Below are 16,684 nucleotides of genomic sequence, written 5' to 3' on the forward strand. Positions count from 1 at the left end.
GTGTCTCCAGAGTCTGACCCAGAGGTTTGCATCATATTCGGCAAAAGCTGTTAGAGTCAGGTCCCTCTGGAAAAATAATCTACACTTTGAGCAAAGAGTTCAAACAGCAGTTTCCTGTTCATGATGGAGCTCTGCTTTCTGCATGAACTCTAGAGTCCATATTTTAAGCAGGTTGGAAACAAAATTAATGGGGTAGAATATGCCCTGTGAGTCAGTTTGGGATGAGGACATCCTCTGCCTCTGGACATAATTCAATAGAAATCACTGTAGTTGATGAATTTGTGCTCATAAACACTAGAAAGAGATGAAATGATGAATATTTGGTGGTTTTTCACCATGGTTGGGGAAAATTTGAATAATTTCAATGCGTAAGGCTAATATTGTTAATAGAATATTATTGTGATGATATCACAATCAGTATTCTATTGTTAATAAACTGTGTTAATTTTCATGTGACAATACTGGTAACATTGTGGTAGGGGTTGTTGAGTTTTCCGTCTTTTTTTCTCACTTTCTTTTTGATTTTTAAATAGCCTGTAAGCGTGTTTTACTTTCGCTTTAAAATTTTATTCAAGCAGTTGTTTGCTTTTAGATGAGTTGGGTTTTCCCTCTTTTCCTCACTTTTAAATAAAGAAACGTATGCATTTACTCTTAAATTCACACCGATTTGAATCCAATTCAAGCATCAACGCAGAACATAGAACTTTTATTAACAAAATATAGCCTATACCTAAAAGAAAATAACATGACTTAAAGTTTAAATGTGTATGCAGAACTAAAAATCAGTAAAGAATGAGGAACAAATAATTATGTATTTACTGGCAAAGCGAATGGATTGGGCATACACCTTGGTATAAAATAATGACGTAAAAAAATTCAGTTTAAATAACAAAAATCAGAAACAAACGCGGAACCAATGTTATTTTTTTTTTTTTTTTTTTTTTTCGTTATCACTTAGATTGATAGCAGAAGTCAAAAGGCTTTTCAAAATCCAAAATATTTCAACAGGTGCTGTTTGCATTTCGTTTTGAAACTTTTCCGTCATCGTCTTGTCTTTTTCACATCATTCTTCTTCTCGACTCGCTCTCCTCACATTATGAATTAAATCTAATCTGTTTTTCTGTAATCGTGTTTTTCAGTCAATGTGCTGCATTGAGCAGCCACCTTCAGTTTTAGTTGTCTGTTCTCTCACTGAACTAAATGATTTTTATTATTATAAAAAAATCTAAACAACAGTGTGGGACTATTGACGTTACCAGTGTTGGGACTTAACACTGGTATCATCAGCACCATCTATCGCAACAAGGCTACCCTGTAGTTGTATTTTATCAAAATAAATGGTCCGTTTAGACAAGAATCAGTCATCAAATTGATGTGTAAAACAACAAATTGCAGCTCATTCATAGTCATTGTCAGATGGAACTGTTTGCAGTGCTGTTACAGGGAGTAAAGACTAAAACTGATGTTTAAAGTGTTTAAAAAGTGTCACTTTTTTGGGAATGATAGATGGGTTTACGGACCTGATTATGATTTAGGTTTAGCTCATGAATATCAATTTAAATTCTAGTTAAGTTAAAAGGTTAAAAATACTATTTGTCAGAGCTGTAATAACCATATTCATTAGTAGTCTGTTGTGTGACATGCTGTTTAAACTCTCTCCTGAATGTCATTTCTGGATATTTCGTTTTACTGAGCTTCTTTTTAAAATGCATGAGCTATACAGCGTTTCCTATTTAACCTGCCTTATAGCACTCGAGCCATCCAAGAATAACCAGAGAGATGGAGCGTAACGAGGGGTGGAGACTATCATTTATATGTCAGGATTATTTATTTTCTTCATCCTCAAAATGAAGTCTTTTCAGAAAAGGCAGGGAAAGGGACATGTTCGTGGCTGAGTTAGCACTTCTGTAGGAACAGCAGGGAATACTTTCATAGCCCATGCGTTTAACGCAGCAAACACTCTTTCCTCTCATTTAATCATTTCTCGTGAAGGGTGGGAGGATGATAAAAATGTGTGCTGTCAGAAAAAATACATTGACGTACGCGCCCTCAAAGGATGGGGATGTGTTCTTTTTGTGTTTGCGCGTATGTGTGTGTGTCGGAGAGCTCATTGCCGTAACTCATCGCATAAACGTCCTGTCGCCCGATGGATGACTTCTGGCTGTGAATCCCTCCGGTTTTAATGATCAAGAGTCATCGATTGACCTCGGATACTGTTGCACGTACAGCCGATAATGATTGTATTGAATGAAGCGTTCCTATCATTGTCACGTGAAGTGGTAAATCATTTAGGACTTATTTATCATTGCACATTCCCATTACCAGGATCTGTTGGACATCAATAGGCATTTGCTGTATCATATACTGCTCCTAGAAATCAATTCAATACCACGTTTGGCTGAGTTCCCAGATGCATATTAAGCCCGGTGTAGGATTACGCTGTTAATTGGCAAATCAGGTTTGAAAAACCTTGTTTAGTTGACAGTATGTCCAGGGAAACTAGCTCTTTAGATGATGAGGTTGTTGAGATGCAATAAAGCATTTGTTTGTGTTCAGTCCCATTTTTAGCCATTTTTATAAAGTAGTACTGCTGTCTTATTTCTCCTCCTGATCCTTCCTGTAAACCGCAGGTCTTGGCCATGGGAAGAGTAACATCATTCGCATTAAAATCCCCCTCGTAAGTGCCAAACCCGCTTCGGTTTCAAAGAGCTCCTCATCTGAGATGAATCATATGGGTTTTGAGGCTGTTCTGGTCTGATCTCTTTGGTTTGTGATGTCATGGGTGGTAGCATCCGTTAAAATGGAGCCCAGCATTTGGCAAAGCCACCTGGGTGGTTTGTTCTTCCTCTATCTTTCAGCACTTTCCCGCTGTTTTGGCCACCCAGGCCACATGCGGTCACCTCCAGGGTGTGTCGTTTGAGCTTGTGTCAGCGGTTTAATTTCCGTTGATCGCTGAATCCCTGTTAGGGATCTTGACCCCCTCCTACACCGGGTCAATGTAGAGATGGTGTTATGTATGTAATGTGAGCTTGTGTTTGTTTGGTTGGATTGGGTCGTTTCCTCGCTGTTACCCATGAGGCCGATGCTTGTGTTGATCTCACCAATGATCTCTGGCCAAGGGCAGTACACTGTTGGCTGCATTGTGTTCCTAAATCCAGTGCAGCAGAGTGTGAACGTGTTGGCTCTTCCATGGCAGCGTGTCCTCTCAGATCTAAGGTGAACACCTGCAGTTTAACTCATAAATCTTTTGTTCACCGAGATGGGCGTCTTCGTTGGGAAATGGCAGGACTGCGCATCTTGAGAGTATTTCTGTCAACGGTGGCTAATTTGAGCTTGGATATGGAATGGTCATGTCGCCAGTTGTTCATGATGTCATTTTTTTTTTTTTTTTGGTAGGTGTTGCTTACGGCCACTTTTGTCCCTGGTTGATTTTTAGTAAAAGTTTCAAGCTTTTCATTTTGTAACAGGATTAACTCTTTTCTTTATTTTCAGTTTCTTTTATAAACCCTAATAAATAAAATATGAATTATAAATTGATTTATATCCTTGTGTAATATTTCATTTTATTCATATTTACATATCACTTGACAAGTTAACAGAAAACAGAACTATGATATTTTGAAGTATATGCCCCCCCAAAAAAGTCTACAAAGCAGTCAGGCTTCCATTTTATAAAATTATACAACAAAATATTTTTTTCCCTTTAATTTTTAAAGGGTTAAAAGTGCCAGTAGTTGATAAATACATTCTTTGACAGGTTTGAGTTGGAATCTAATTTTCCCTAATTCTTCCTGAGGGTTCATCTTCACTGAGAGAGCATCTGGTTTTCTCCCGCTGTGTTCAGAGAGCGTGTTGATGTCAGCTTAGTACTTTGTAAAACATGCAAACCACAGTTGATATTTTCTGTGGAACAGAGGCAGATTTAAAACATTCATGCGCAACTTTTAGTTCCAGTGGGCTGTATATTTGTACGCTGCAAAAGTAGTTAATGTGGTTTGAATGAGAAGATGCCTTACACTCAGGGAAAGATCAGTTGAAGTAATATGAAAAACATTACCCAGATCTATGGGTGACCTTTCAGATTTAAAAGTTTGAGGATTAGACGTTAATGAGACATTTCCTCATTCACTGCTGAAATATGCACCTGACTGAGATCTAATTTGTTTTCCCTCGCTCTTCATGTCTCTGTGCGGTGAAAGTTTATTTATGAGATAATGGGGTTGCGTTGTTAGGGAAGTGATGTTTACTTTCTGGTACTTTTTGGTGACATGGCTCATGTTGGATGTACCCACAGCCCTTTTTTCCATATAGTACAGTCCACGTGATTTTGGGCTTTTCCTTGTGCCTTCCTGAATGTCAAAAGAGCAGTTATGACGATATAGTGAGAGAACAAACAATCCCTTTCCTTCCACTTTTGAGATTTACTTAATTCTCTGTGACTGATTGATTGCACCCGAAGCTCAGTTTGATTTCACACCTGTGTTTCTACAGCCCTTGTTTTCTCTTAGACATCATAATCGATGTCAGCATCAGTTCATTGACATGATTTGCCACCAGTCTTTCCATCTTCTGCTGATCTGCAGTCTGCTGTTGCTGCTCTTCACTGGCTGGTTGTGTGTGCAGGCATCTTTCCAGTCTACATGTGGATCCAGGAGTCTGCAGGCTGGTTAGATGGTTGTCACGTACCCAGCAAACGTCACAGAGTTGTATTGTCTGTTTCTTATCTTTTTATGAATTGAATCATGAAAGTACATTTACATTTGGCAGATGGTTTTATATTTTAAATTTTTAAATCATGTTCTATTTAATGCAGTTTTTTTTCATTTGGGGGCATTGTATGCCTACAGTCCTTGTATGTTAATCTTGTGGTTGCAAATTATTGCTATTATTGTGGTTGCAAATTCAACTACAAAAAAGTTGTTACAAAATTATGGAATTTTTATCTACTGTAAAAGAACACGGTCCACTTTGTGACATTTGAAGAACTACCAAAGACACTGTTGTTAATCATAAGCTAAAATTTACTTTCACTCACCGGATCTTAGCTTGTTGGCTGTCATCTGTAATATGTCCCCTGACAAGCAATTTCAAATATTTGTAAAGTTGAAACCATCCAGAAGATCATAAGTGTCTTTTTTTTTTTTTTTTTTTTTTTTTTTTTTTTTTTAACAAAGTGCAGAGAATCCCTTTAGTCTTAGCAAAGAATAACCAGGTTGTCATTTTAAAGGGAATGTGTGCTAAATTGTAATATATTTTCAAATAATGATTTGCGTCTAATTTACAGTTAGTTCTATGTGTGACTAATACAATTATATAATTTTTCTCATTCGCATTACTAATGTAACTTATACAGTTTGATTTAATACATTTTCTTTCTTAAATGTAATGTATGTAAATTGTTAATTAAAATAAATGATATTATCAAAGTATAGTTTCTGTACCAGAATTAAGCCGTTTCTTGGAGCTCCTGCAGTTGTGCTTGGACGGACTGAATTTGGAGCAGTTCTGGATCTGTAAAACACAACAATGTTACCTGCCATTTTGAGTTTCTGTTTATAGGGTGATAAAATAATATTTGAACCAAAGGTCTGTCTCTTGCTTTGTTGATCATTTGGGATCTTCATGTGGCTCTTCATTCACTGAAAGGTTTATGTGTCTGAAGCACCTGCTGTAATCTGAATGATATCATGGCGGCCCAGACGTGCGCTGGCTCAAGTCGTCTTACTGAATGGTTTCCAGGAAGGACCAGCCATTTCAGGCTGAACTTGAGCTCTCAAATCTGTTTGGAAAGTGGAGCCATTCTGATTGTAAGCGGGTCGGCCGCTGGGGTTAATTTATAGCCGTGGCGTTTATGTGGCCGTCTCGCCATAAATCTTTTAGTTCCACAAGGGCCTAATGACTTTACCAGAGTTCTTGCTTTTCATGTATATTTCTAAATAAATACATGTGGAATTGGGTCTTTGCAAACTTTATTACGAGATTAAGTCATCGTCTGTTAATTATTTTTGTTCTGTTTGTACCCTCACGGTTGAATTTTCCATTAGGACCTTCAGGGCTTCTCTTGAAATATTACCCAAAATAACAAGAAATGGGACGCTCCTTTCATACAGCTACTAAGAAAATAGAGAAGTACGTCTTCAGTCACATTTACCTGAGTTGTCCTGTCACTGTTGAAAGCTTTTGCACGGTTCATTGCTCACCAGTAAGTGTGTTCCATAGGGGGTATACTTCTTTCCTCTTATATGTCTGCTCAACTCTGATCAGCAACTTCAAGACCTCACAACAAATTATCCTTCCTAAGCTGCGACCTTCTCTTTCCCAACTCTGTTCTTTCGCTCAGGGGTACATCTTGGACTAAAGACATATCACACCACCCCATTTCCAACACTAGGCTTGTGCACATGTAGAACCTGGCATGTTTCTGTCTTGCTGAATTAGAGCTGTTGTTCACTGTTGGGGACCCTTGCCATATCCAAACACCTTGAGGTGCTTGAGTCATAGCAAAGCTGGTGCACCTTCAAAGCTAGTTATTCATGTTTTCATCTTCAGCTCAGAGACCACAGACATTGGATATTGGACGGTAACCTCACAGGACGTCTGCCGTCCACCTTTGCTGTTAGTTATGGGGCTTTATTGTCAACATGGTTCACTAGAACAAATTTCGAAAATTGAGAATTTCACGGTAGATTATACAACCATTGACACAGGGATGCTTTGACTCTTTAGTAAACTGCATTTAGGTCAAAAAGGATCGTGTTTTACAAATGAGCTAAATCGATTGTGACATGATGGATTCGTTCAGACGCAAGAGGACTTTAGGGAAGCTTTTTTAAACAATGCAGAATCTTGGGATGGTTTCAACAGTCAGAATTCCTCAGCATTTTCAGTGAATGATGTCTTGACCAGATGTATTCAGATGTGTTTGGAGGTCAGCACTGAAGTGGTTTCAGTGACAGGGTCAAATTGAAGATTTGTCTCCTTTTCTGTTTGGATTAGAATTGAAATGGCTACAAAACCAATGGGTTTGAATTAGAATGAACAGAATTGGAATTTGCTTGTTTACAGTTCACAGTTTACAGGTTTGTAAACGTATTAAATATGAAAAATATAATTTAGTTGTAGTATAGTATTATTACATTTATTTTATTAAAATAAGCAAAGCTCTCTTAATTAAAAAAAAAAAAAAACATTGTTATATAATGGCATAATAAATTCTATGGTCGGCACTTTTTTTTGGCCTAGAGCTTTTTGAACTTGAACGTTTTAGAAATCAAAGTAATTTTCATTTAATCCTCAATTTAAAGTCAGTTTAAAATTGAGGATGAGAGACTTTTAAATACCAGCATTTCCCCATTAGTAAGGCTGCTATTGAAGAGGTATTGCATCAGATCCAATAATGTAGCCACAGATAATAAACTTTTTTTTTTTTTTTTTTTTTTTCAACAGTTTAGTGACGCACCAGTTCCCCATGAAGTCCTGGTGATGCGTTACAGCTGTATTTTATTTAGCTGTCATCGACAGATTTAAATGATATAATGCACAAAATAATAATTTTTAAGCCTGTGCATGGCATCATACTTGGGCCACCTGCTTTAGAATTAAATGACATTTGAACTGAAGATAAAGATGTTGATGCTATGAGATCATGTCTGACACTTTGCTATTCAGAGTACCTTAACGCTTTTGCATTGCATATGTAGCCCTCTTTTTGGGGTTTTATCCACACACCTCACCAATTAAAGTAATCTACATATAAATACTTTGTGGTGGCCAGATTGTGTTACATTAGTAGCTCTGTTAATGGGGACTGTCTCTTTTTCAATGTCTTTCGTCATAGATATTGTGCAGATACACATTAGTTATCTGACACTGAAGGACTATTTACACAGGCTCACGGACAAGCCTTGGCAGCATAGCATGCCAGTTGTTTAAAGATGAAATGCTGGGATATCCTTTTCAACAGATGATAGGCTTCACTTACATCATCTGTTTGGTAAACCACCTTACGTCAAAGTGATGCCTGATCAGTGACACTTTTTTTTTTTTTTTTTTTTTTTTTTTTTTGTGAATGTTTGGGCTAAGAAATACTCGCTCTTTGGGAGCCAGTTACTTGTACTTTTTTTATACTGTTTTTACTATTTATGCTCTGGTACTAGTATGGAGTTTTAAAAGTTTACTTGGAATAAATAAAAATGACCTAAAGTAATTTTTTTAAGTATAGTTCTGTTTAACACATTTATTTGTTTTGTTTAAAAATTGGTCTTTAAGGATAGTAATGTTTTTTTTTTTTTTTTTTTTTCACATTCACAAATATACCTTGTTTCTAGACAGATATTTATACCTACCTTTTTTGTATTTTTTTTTTTTTTTGAGATATGTAAAATTAAATGATGCATCTTTTAAATCTGCTTCTAAATGCGGTCAACTATGTATGTCAAGATACTTTTGCTTTTTTCTTGGAATCTGAAACATACTTATTGCAAAAAGACTTTAACCAATTTATCTGGTTGTGTAATCATTGTGCTTTTGTGCCCCAAGAGAAATTTTTGGTTGATGTTAATTGTTCTACAAAATGATCTAATATTCCCTCTATTGCTCAATTCAATGACATCTTAGTCTCTGAGTCTCCTGATGTCTGCTCTTGTCCACTTCAGCAGTAGTAATATGAAGTATGCAGCCCTGAATGTAGAAACTTTGTATTATATTGCTGGTGGTTTTGTTGTAATTAACCGGTAAAAAGCAAAGACTGATGTTCAAAGAATTTCACAATAGCGTTTCAGAGTCGGTCATGCCTTCATCCTCCATTAAAAAGAGCCTAAAGTCTTTTTTTATTCCCAGAAATTAGGACATTTTACTCTTTCTTTGTGTAATTAAAGTAATAAAGGTAAAGACTCGGACCACTGAACAGCTCATTTAGGCAGCTCTTAAATTTCCCTCTCCCTCCATCTCTCATGGTGTCTCTTTGTCTCTTGGAAAGACCACCGAAGAGCTGTGCTGCTACTGCTCACATCTACCGTTCTGTGCCTTGTGCTTTGGACGGGTGTCTCTACAGGCAGCCTGCTGCGGCTTTAGCTCATTTATTATTCCAGCTGTGCTTTTATTAGTGATGTCAAGCTGCTCTGAGTCGCTCAGAGTCATCCTTCTTTTTATAGTCTTATACATTTAGTAGCCAGAACACTGGCTATTCAGTTTTTTTTTTTTTTTTTTCTCCCAGTTGTGCTTTGTCATAATTAAGGATGTGAAAGTTATCTCGACCGAAGTCCAAAAATGTGTTAATCTTTAGCTTGAAATGATGCTCTAGTGTTTGGGGTTCATCAGATGAAAAATACTTTCAAATTGTGATTTTATTTTTGCTTTTGTAGTTATTGGTATCAAGACCCTTGTAGATATTAATCACAGTGCTAAGAGACAGAGCCAATGAGCTTTGAAGTCGGGTCTGGAGTTAAGGTGCACATGGAGTCCCTCAAGAATCAGTGTCTTTTATCTGGTCTGGAACCTTCCTGTAGGATTAAAATCACCCAACTCTTAACAAAGATCTTATGGAACAATGGATAACAATTGTGAAAACAAAATCACATGCCAAGAAAGGTTATAGGATCGGTGAACAATCAATACCAATGCAAGCACATTCAGATCAGCCTGCATCCAATCAACAACCGATAAATAAAACAAAGTCCTTTTTCCTCTGTTTTACTTAGATGTGTGTCACACTGAGGAAAAAAAAGTATTTGTGGAACATAAAGGGGATCTTATTATATTTTTGGTACCATGATATGCAAGTTTCCACTTGAAGAGAAGAGAACTGTGGCTTTGATTTACTTACTGTATATTATGCTGCCGCAACAAAGATCTAATACAATACATTTTTTTTAATTTGTGTTAACATTTAACAATTAAAGCACAATAAGACATGAGAAAGCTTAGTTTAGTTACTCCCATGCAGCTCCTTTCTGTGCACATGCTTCAGGCTCAGAAAACCATATATTTAAAAAAATAATAATTTTCACAAAACCAAACCTATATGTTATAGCAGAATATCTGAGGTATGAGCTGTAAAATATGACATATTATTAAAAGGGACATATGTCTCTTTTTAAAGCCAAGTTTCCTACTAAAAAAAACAACTAACCATACACTGACTCTTAAGTCTTGGGCTGGTCTAGTGATTTTAAAATGCTTTCCCTCCCATTTCCGAGCCTTGATACTGTTACCATAGCAACACGGGTTTTTCAGAGCGGCAGAAGTGTGGGGAGAGGAACAGAGGTGCCATTCTGGAAGTAGTGGGAGGGGTCAGCAGCTTGAGAAGTTGTTTCTTGGTGGTTGATCTTCCCCAGGGAATGAAGCAGCTTTGTGATAATCATCTTGTCAACTTGGCATTGCAGTGAGCAGCGAGATCTCCTGGGGTGGGAATTTGTTTTGTACAACCCCAGAGTACACACACAATATAAGTATTTGTGCATATACTATGTTTGTGTGCTATATGTAGGCCTATAAGTATGTATGTATGTATGTATACTGTTTAATGTTGCATTTCTCCCTGATTTTGTGTGTGTGTGTGTGTGTGTGAGTATTCAGAGCATAAGACTAAGTGTCACCCACTGTGCTGAGAACAATTTGCTTCCTCTACTTAAAAATCAGGTTTGTTAGATTGATATCCATTTCTGTATTGGTATTCAATTTTGTAAATCTCAGTTTAGTCATGGTCTGAGTTAGTTTGGGTTTTGTCTGACCTCAGGCGGCGCTGCGCGTTCTTCTGCTCCTCAGAGATCTTATGTTATCAGGTTCAAATCTCAGATATGCTATGCTCCTCTGGAAGATAGATAGCACACACTTAAAGGGAACTCAGGAAGTTTTGCTGCAGAAAAAGACAAAATAATCCACACATTATCAGCTTGAGTTTCCAACTGATGAACTGCCAAAATGCTTATGTCACTAACAATTTCTGCCCTTCCATCTGATACACTCGGCCCGTTTGGAGACAGCCGAAGTATCTCTGTTATTCATTATGTTCATCAGCGCTTCAGAAACATAGCCAGGTTTTATTTTATTAGGATAGTGCAGAACTGAAAAATGAGATCTTTCTGGCTCTCTACCAAACCTTGAACGTTTTGCTCTCTAGAAGTTATTTTCTAATATGGCATTCTAACCAAAAAGTGACTTGGGCTTACAAACACTTTGTAACTTTGTTTAAAAAAAAAAAATAAATAAAAAAATCTAATTACACAGGAACAATGCTTCTCAGACAAAAGTAGTACATTTCTAGCATTTATTTTTTTTTAATGCTCAGCTAGAAAGTGCATTGAGGATGCCTTATCTGTGATGATACATGCATAGATCAAATGTCTTGAGAGGCAGCATAACTTTTCTGCCTACTGTTCAGAACAACCTTTGCATTGTGAGCTTGCCAAAGATGCCTAAAAATGCTGTCTGGGTAGTCGGTTCAACTGGTGACAAACTCTCGCTCTGTAGTCTTTCTGGAGCCCTTGTGTCTGTAGACAGAGTTGGGGTGAGGCCTGTTACAGTATGGGTGAATTAAATATAGACATTTCCACACAGATAAATATAGACCCCCACCATACAGTAGGCTAACACACAGTGAGAAAATGGACCACAGGAGACTGATGTTTCTTACAGAAACATAACTCCTCAGCAGGGCCCATTTTCCTTCTAAAAATATATCTGCTGCCATTTTGCTAGTCTTATAAGACAAATTCATCACCGTTAGCATCATATTTAAATGTCAGACTTCTTAGTTCATTGAGTTTGTGCTTCATTGTCTATTAATATGATTTAAAATATACCATGATCATATCGGATTGAGGACCTTTCCCATTTCCACCCACCTCTCTCTCTCTCTACCTCTGTCAGCTCTAAACTATCCTAAACTAACATGGTTTAAGAAATGAAATGCTTGAAGACTAAAAGTTTTGCTTTTTTTTTATTTTCATTGGTAAAATTTAACAAAACAGACAAGATTGTGTATATGCAGTTAAAAACTGAATTCAAGCAACTGTAGTTGTCAAGAACACATTTGTAAATGTATATTATCTGTGTATTTTCCATTTTTCCTAAATAGCTGATTATATTTATAGAATCGGGGTATGCGGTTTAATGTGTTGATGTTGTAGTAAATTGTGTCTTACACATATATTAAATTGCTCACCCTCATCCTCCTTGCTTTTACAGCAGTGTTTCACAGCATATCTGATGTTTGATGTTAAAACGGGAGATGGCAAGGCTTTGAAGTGTATGTCGGTTTAAGAGCAGGAGTTTGATGAGTCAGGCTTGAAGTCCTCATAAATCACATGTAAACACTCCAGAGCTTTTTTCCTTTTCTTTCTTCCCCTTTGTAGGTCAGGGTACCGAAGTGCTGTTACCCTTTCCTGTAATAAATGCTTTGAGGGGAGGAGGCCAGACATAGTGCTTGAAATCATGAGATGTGTATATGTATGTGTATGTACACTCCGTAGTAATACTCAGGAACTGACCTTTTGTTCATTGACTACAAATACTCCATTACTCATTGCTTTCCAAGAAGACCAGGATCAACCCTTCCTCTCCTTTTCTCTTCTCGTATCTCTCCCCAGTTGGCTACAAAGACAGAGCTAATCCTCACACTGCTCACAATGGTTGACTGTCTGACGATTCAGTATCTCTTACTGACCTACTGTACTCCTGGTAGACTCACCTTTGCCTTTCTCTTAGCATCGTTGCTGTGAAACCATGATCTGATCTCTGCTGCTGCCGCTAATTCCCCTGCACATCTCCGAACCTCTATTTACGAACCAAATAGCAAATTCAAAATGATTTGGTTTTAAGCATTTGTTTTGTCAGCGTAAGGAATATTATTGGCTTTACGTGTCCTGCCAGTGCCTGTATTAAGCGTACTGAGAGTTACTTAGGATAAAAGCATTTAACTTTTAACTTATTTTATCTCACAATGATCCAAAAGCACATATTCAAATTGGATATGGCTTGGGTCAGTATACGCTTTAAGTCGCTTTCTGCCAAATGTATAAATGTAAATATGTAAAGGTTTGCTCAACAGTATTTACCACTTAAAATCCTTCTCCCAGCCGCAGATGTATATTTCTTGATTTCTTGAATGCCTTGTCCCGTTTTAAACAGACACCTCATATATTTTAATTTAGTATCGACGTGTTGGTCTTGCTCCAGTTAAGACAGGATGCTTTTCCAGTAACGTGTGTCGGAAAGTATTTCCATCTGAGTCCTCTACCTGCCGCTCTGCTGATGTGATACAGGCCACTGAACACTGGTGTGTCTCTGTATGCAGGAAGCGGTGTGTTTGTCGGCGACGCGTAGGTGTTGCCTTTTTAAATGTTTGGTGGCAATTGCAATCTCACTGCAGCTGAGATTGTGACAGGAATTTCTCTTATTGGTTAATGATATAGTTGCACATATGATTTTTATATTCATGAAAGGGGGATGTGAAAAATCTGTACGTCGCCGTGAGTGATTTTTTTTTTTCCATCTCTCTCTTCCTCAGTGTTTGCTGTCTCAGCCGAAGTTCTGGGCAGTGGAAGTGACATCGCTGTGCCTGAGGACCAAGCTGGAGAGAGGAAGCTCACGAAGAGTTGAGCGTGCCATGATGCAAACGCAGGTAAAGTGCAGTTCAGAACACACAGGTTTGCTTTTCTTTCACAACAATATTATGCAGCTTAACTGTTTTCAGCATTTATGAGAAGAAATGTTTCCTGAGCACCAAACTGGCAAGTTCAAATTTGATTGTGACGCTTTAGTAATAAATTTTAATTTATAGAATAAATGTACTTATTTTGCAATATTTTCATAAAAAAACAAACAAATCACACAACATGCAAATAAATGCAGCCTTAAAATAGAAACAGATCTTACCAACCACTTGTGAATGGTAGTGTGAACTCTTTCATTCTGAGACTCAGTAAATGTTTTAGTCTGATGTAGTAAGTAGTATACTTTTTTTTTTTTTTTTTTTTTTTTTTTTTTTTTTTGCAAAGGTTTGCGTCATTCAATATGTTTGATTCATACATTAACTGGCTTCAATGTAATGATTCCAAAATTTTACGCCACCCAGAAAAATGAGATCCCAGATTTCCTCACGTTGTTTTTGCTGCATTTGTGTGTGTGCAAGAGAAATGGAGATAAGCCCGAGGGAGGAGGATGCTTTAGCTTCCCTTTGGCTGCTTCCCGTTTCCTCTGTCATTTGTCATGACAGTTTGTGTCCATGTTTAACTGAGGAAAAGCCAGAACAGTAAAACCAGAGAAGTGCTGATATGTTCGGTGTGTATTCTTGTGCTTTTGTGTGTGTGTTGGTGGGGTGGGGGGGTGTGCGGTTTAGGCAGGATTGGAGAATTAGATTTGTCACCCTGTGCTCTGGAGGAAACAGAACAACCTGGCTCTTCCTGTCCTTTTGATCAAATTTAGTTTAATAGCTTCTAATGTCTTTCTGAGGAACAGAAAGACTTTTGACAGAAGCTGGCTTGTTTGTCCTTTTATTATTCATTTATTTATTACTGTAGTACGTTCACTGTAGGACTGTGAATATAAATCTGTCTCGCCACACAGACATTATATGGCTGTTCTGCTCTGAAAGTGGTTTACTGCTAAGGTTATGGTTTGTTTTTAGGCTTTTTAAAAAGTCATGGCTTAAAATCGAGTCTGGTGAAAAATCTAAATGTAGAGAGATTTTTTTTTTTATTATTATTAACAAAATGTAATTATAATAGGTCATAATTCACTTAATGCAATTATTTTGCATCTCTCTATTACTGTTATTGTTTTTATTATTATATTATTAGTAAAATGTCATTATTATAATACATTGTGCTATCTATTTTTCAGTTTATCATTAAACACAAAATATATTATAAATGTATTAATCCCTCTAGTAGGAAACACAACTTTTTTTTAATTGTTGCTTTTGTTATCGTTTGTAGTTTTAGTACTAGCAGAAGTAAAATGTTGGTAAAAATATACATTTAGTTTATTGAGAAACTGTAAATAATTTTTTTACAGTTATCACTGTCTGCTGCTAACAAATCATAGATATTGCAGTAGTTAAACTTTGTCAGTTTGCTGTGGCTAATGATGGCATCCCTCTTTTTGAGCTCAAGTGACGCCCATAGACACGGCCGTGAGCGCTGAAGGTGATCATCATTTAAGAGCCCAAAGAGCTGAAGGGTGAGATCAGACGCTCTCTGTATGAACATACGAATGATGGAAGGTCGTTATCGAGCGAAGTTTGCTGCGACACATTGCTCTCTATTCTTTTTTTTGATTGCTTCCTTCCTTTAAGTTTTAAGTGTTTGCTCAGTGGAGCAGCTCTCTGACATCCCAAAACTCAATGTGACAGATCGTTGGGGGAGCCTGACTCTAGGAGGCCACCCTGAGGGGCAAGTTTGAGTCAGACAGGAGATCACAGCAAGTCACACAAACACCTGTCCATCACAGAGTTAGAGAAACATGAAGCGCCCAGCAAATCCCACTGCTGACACCGGTGAGTTCAGTCACCCTGAGAGCGATCCCGGCAGAGCAGAGCCCCGGAGCGATGGCGAGAGAGTGGCAGCACAATCTCTGATGAGTGAAGAAGGACAAACACTTTAACAAAGGGATAGAGAGCAAAATGATGTAGAAGGACAGTCAAAAAGTAAAAGCCTGCATATACAATTTACATATTCCTCTTTTCTTAAAAGTTTGCATTCCCTTTAGCCAAATATGAAAGGTGTTTAGCACTTTCTTCAGACTGATTTAAAATCTTTTAAATAAGACCGTAATATTGTTTCTGTACTGCCCTGAAGAAACTATAACTTGATGCATATGTTCTACAAGACAAAATAATAACTTGATTTGTGCAAAATGCCGTCTATGAAAGTCATTTTTACATGTCTTTTGTTCTTAATGTTGTGTGTTGCCAAGGAGTGTTTGCAGGCATTTTGTTTTTTTGATTCTGTTAAAACCGTAAATGTTGGACTGGCAAGATGGCTGCCCTTAGAAAGGTGGTGTAGAGTTCTGGGACCTGACCAGATTTCATGCGCCGTGGGATTAAATTCCTGAATAAAACGTTGTAGCGGTTGGTAACTCTGGTGTAATTTGAACGGGAGCGGGCGATCTAACAATATCCCATTCCCGACTTCCTTTCAGAGCAGCTTATCTGTGCTTCGTTCTTACTGACCATCGGTACAGCCAGCGTTCAGGGTTGTTATGCACAAGCTGCATGCGTATACCGTGCTTTCTGTGTCACGTGTATTATTTGTGACGTGCACAGTGATGCCCAGCCTATTAGTGGTAAATATACGGCCATGCAGTCGATGATTGGCAGAGCAGAATAAGGATTGAGCAGTGAGCAGAGAGTGTAGATGCGCTGTCACTAAAGGACTTTCAACTCGGTTGTGGTATTTTTATTTTTTTCTCAGTCTATACTTTTAAATGCAAAATCAGAAAGCTCTCGGATTTCAAATGCATCTTAATTCGTGTTTTAAAAATAAACCAAGGTCAGGCAGGTTTGGAACAACATGAGGTTGAGTAGTTGAAGACAGAATTTACATTTTTGGGTGAACTAACCCTTTAACAACATGAATCATTTATTGTCTGCTGACACGAGCCTTCTTTAATGGCAGAAGTTCTAGTTCTTGATTGGGTGAGTTCCAGGAACGTACTGAACATTTTTACACAATCATTTGTAAGT

General features: G+C 37.5%; 1 protein-coding gene across 1 annotated transcript in view; it reads left to right on the top strand.

The window, feature by feature from the left end:
* The window catches only part of ttc27 (tetratricopeptide repeat domain 27), a 67,835-nt gene that overhangs the window by 25,832 nt on the left and 25,319 nt on the right, over positions 1-16,684 (top strand). The window contains exon 10 of the mRNA XM_043262818.1: positions 13,508-13,621. Within this exon, the coding sequence (XP_043118753.1) occupies positions 13,508-13,621 (114 nt within the window). The remainder of the gene's footprint in view (positions 1-13,507; positions 13,622-16,684) is intronic.

Source organism: Puntigrus tetrazona, chromosome 17 (assembly GCF_018831695.1).
Source record: "Puntigrus tetrazona isolate hp1 chromosome 17, ASM1883169v1, whole genome shotgun sequence".
NCBI classification, from domain to species: domain Eukaryota; kingdom Metazoa; phylum Chordata; class Actinopteri; order Cypriniformes; family Cyprinidae; genus Puntigrus; species Puntigrus tetrazona.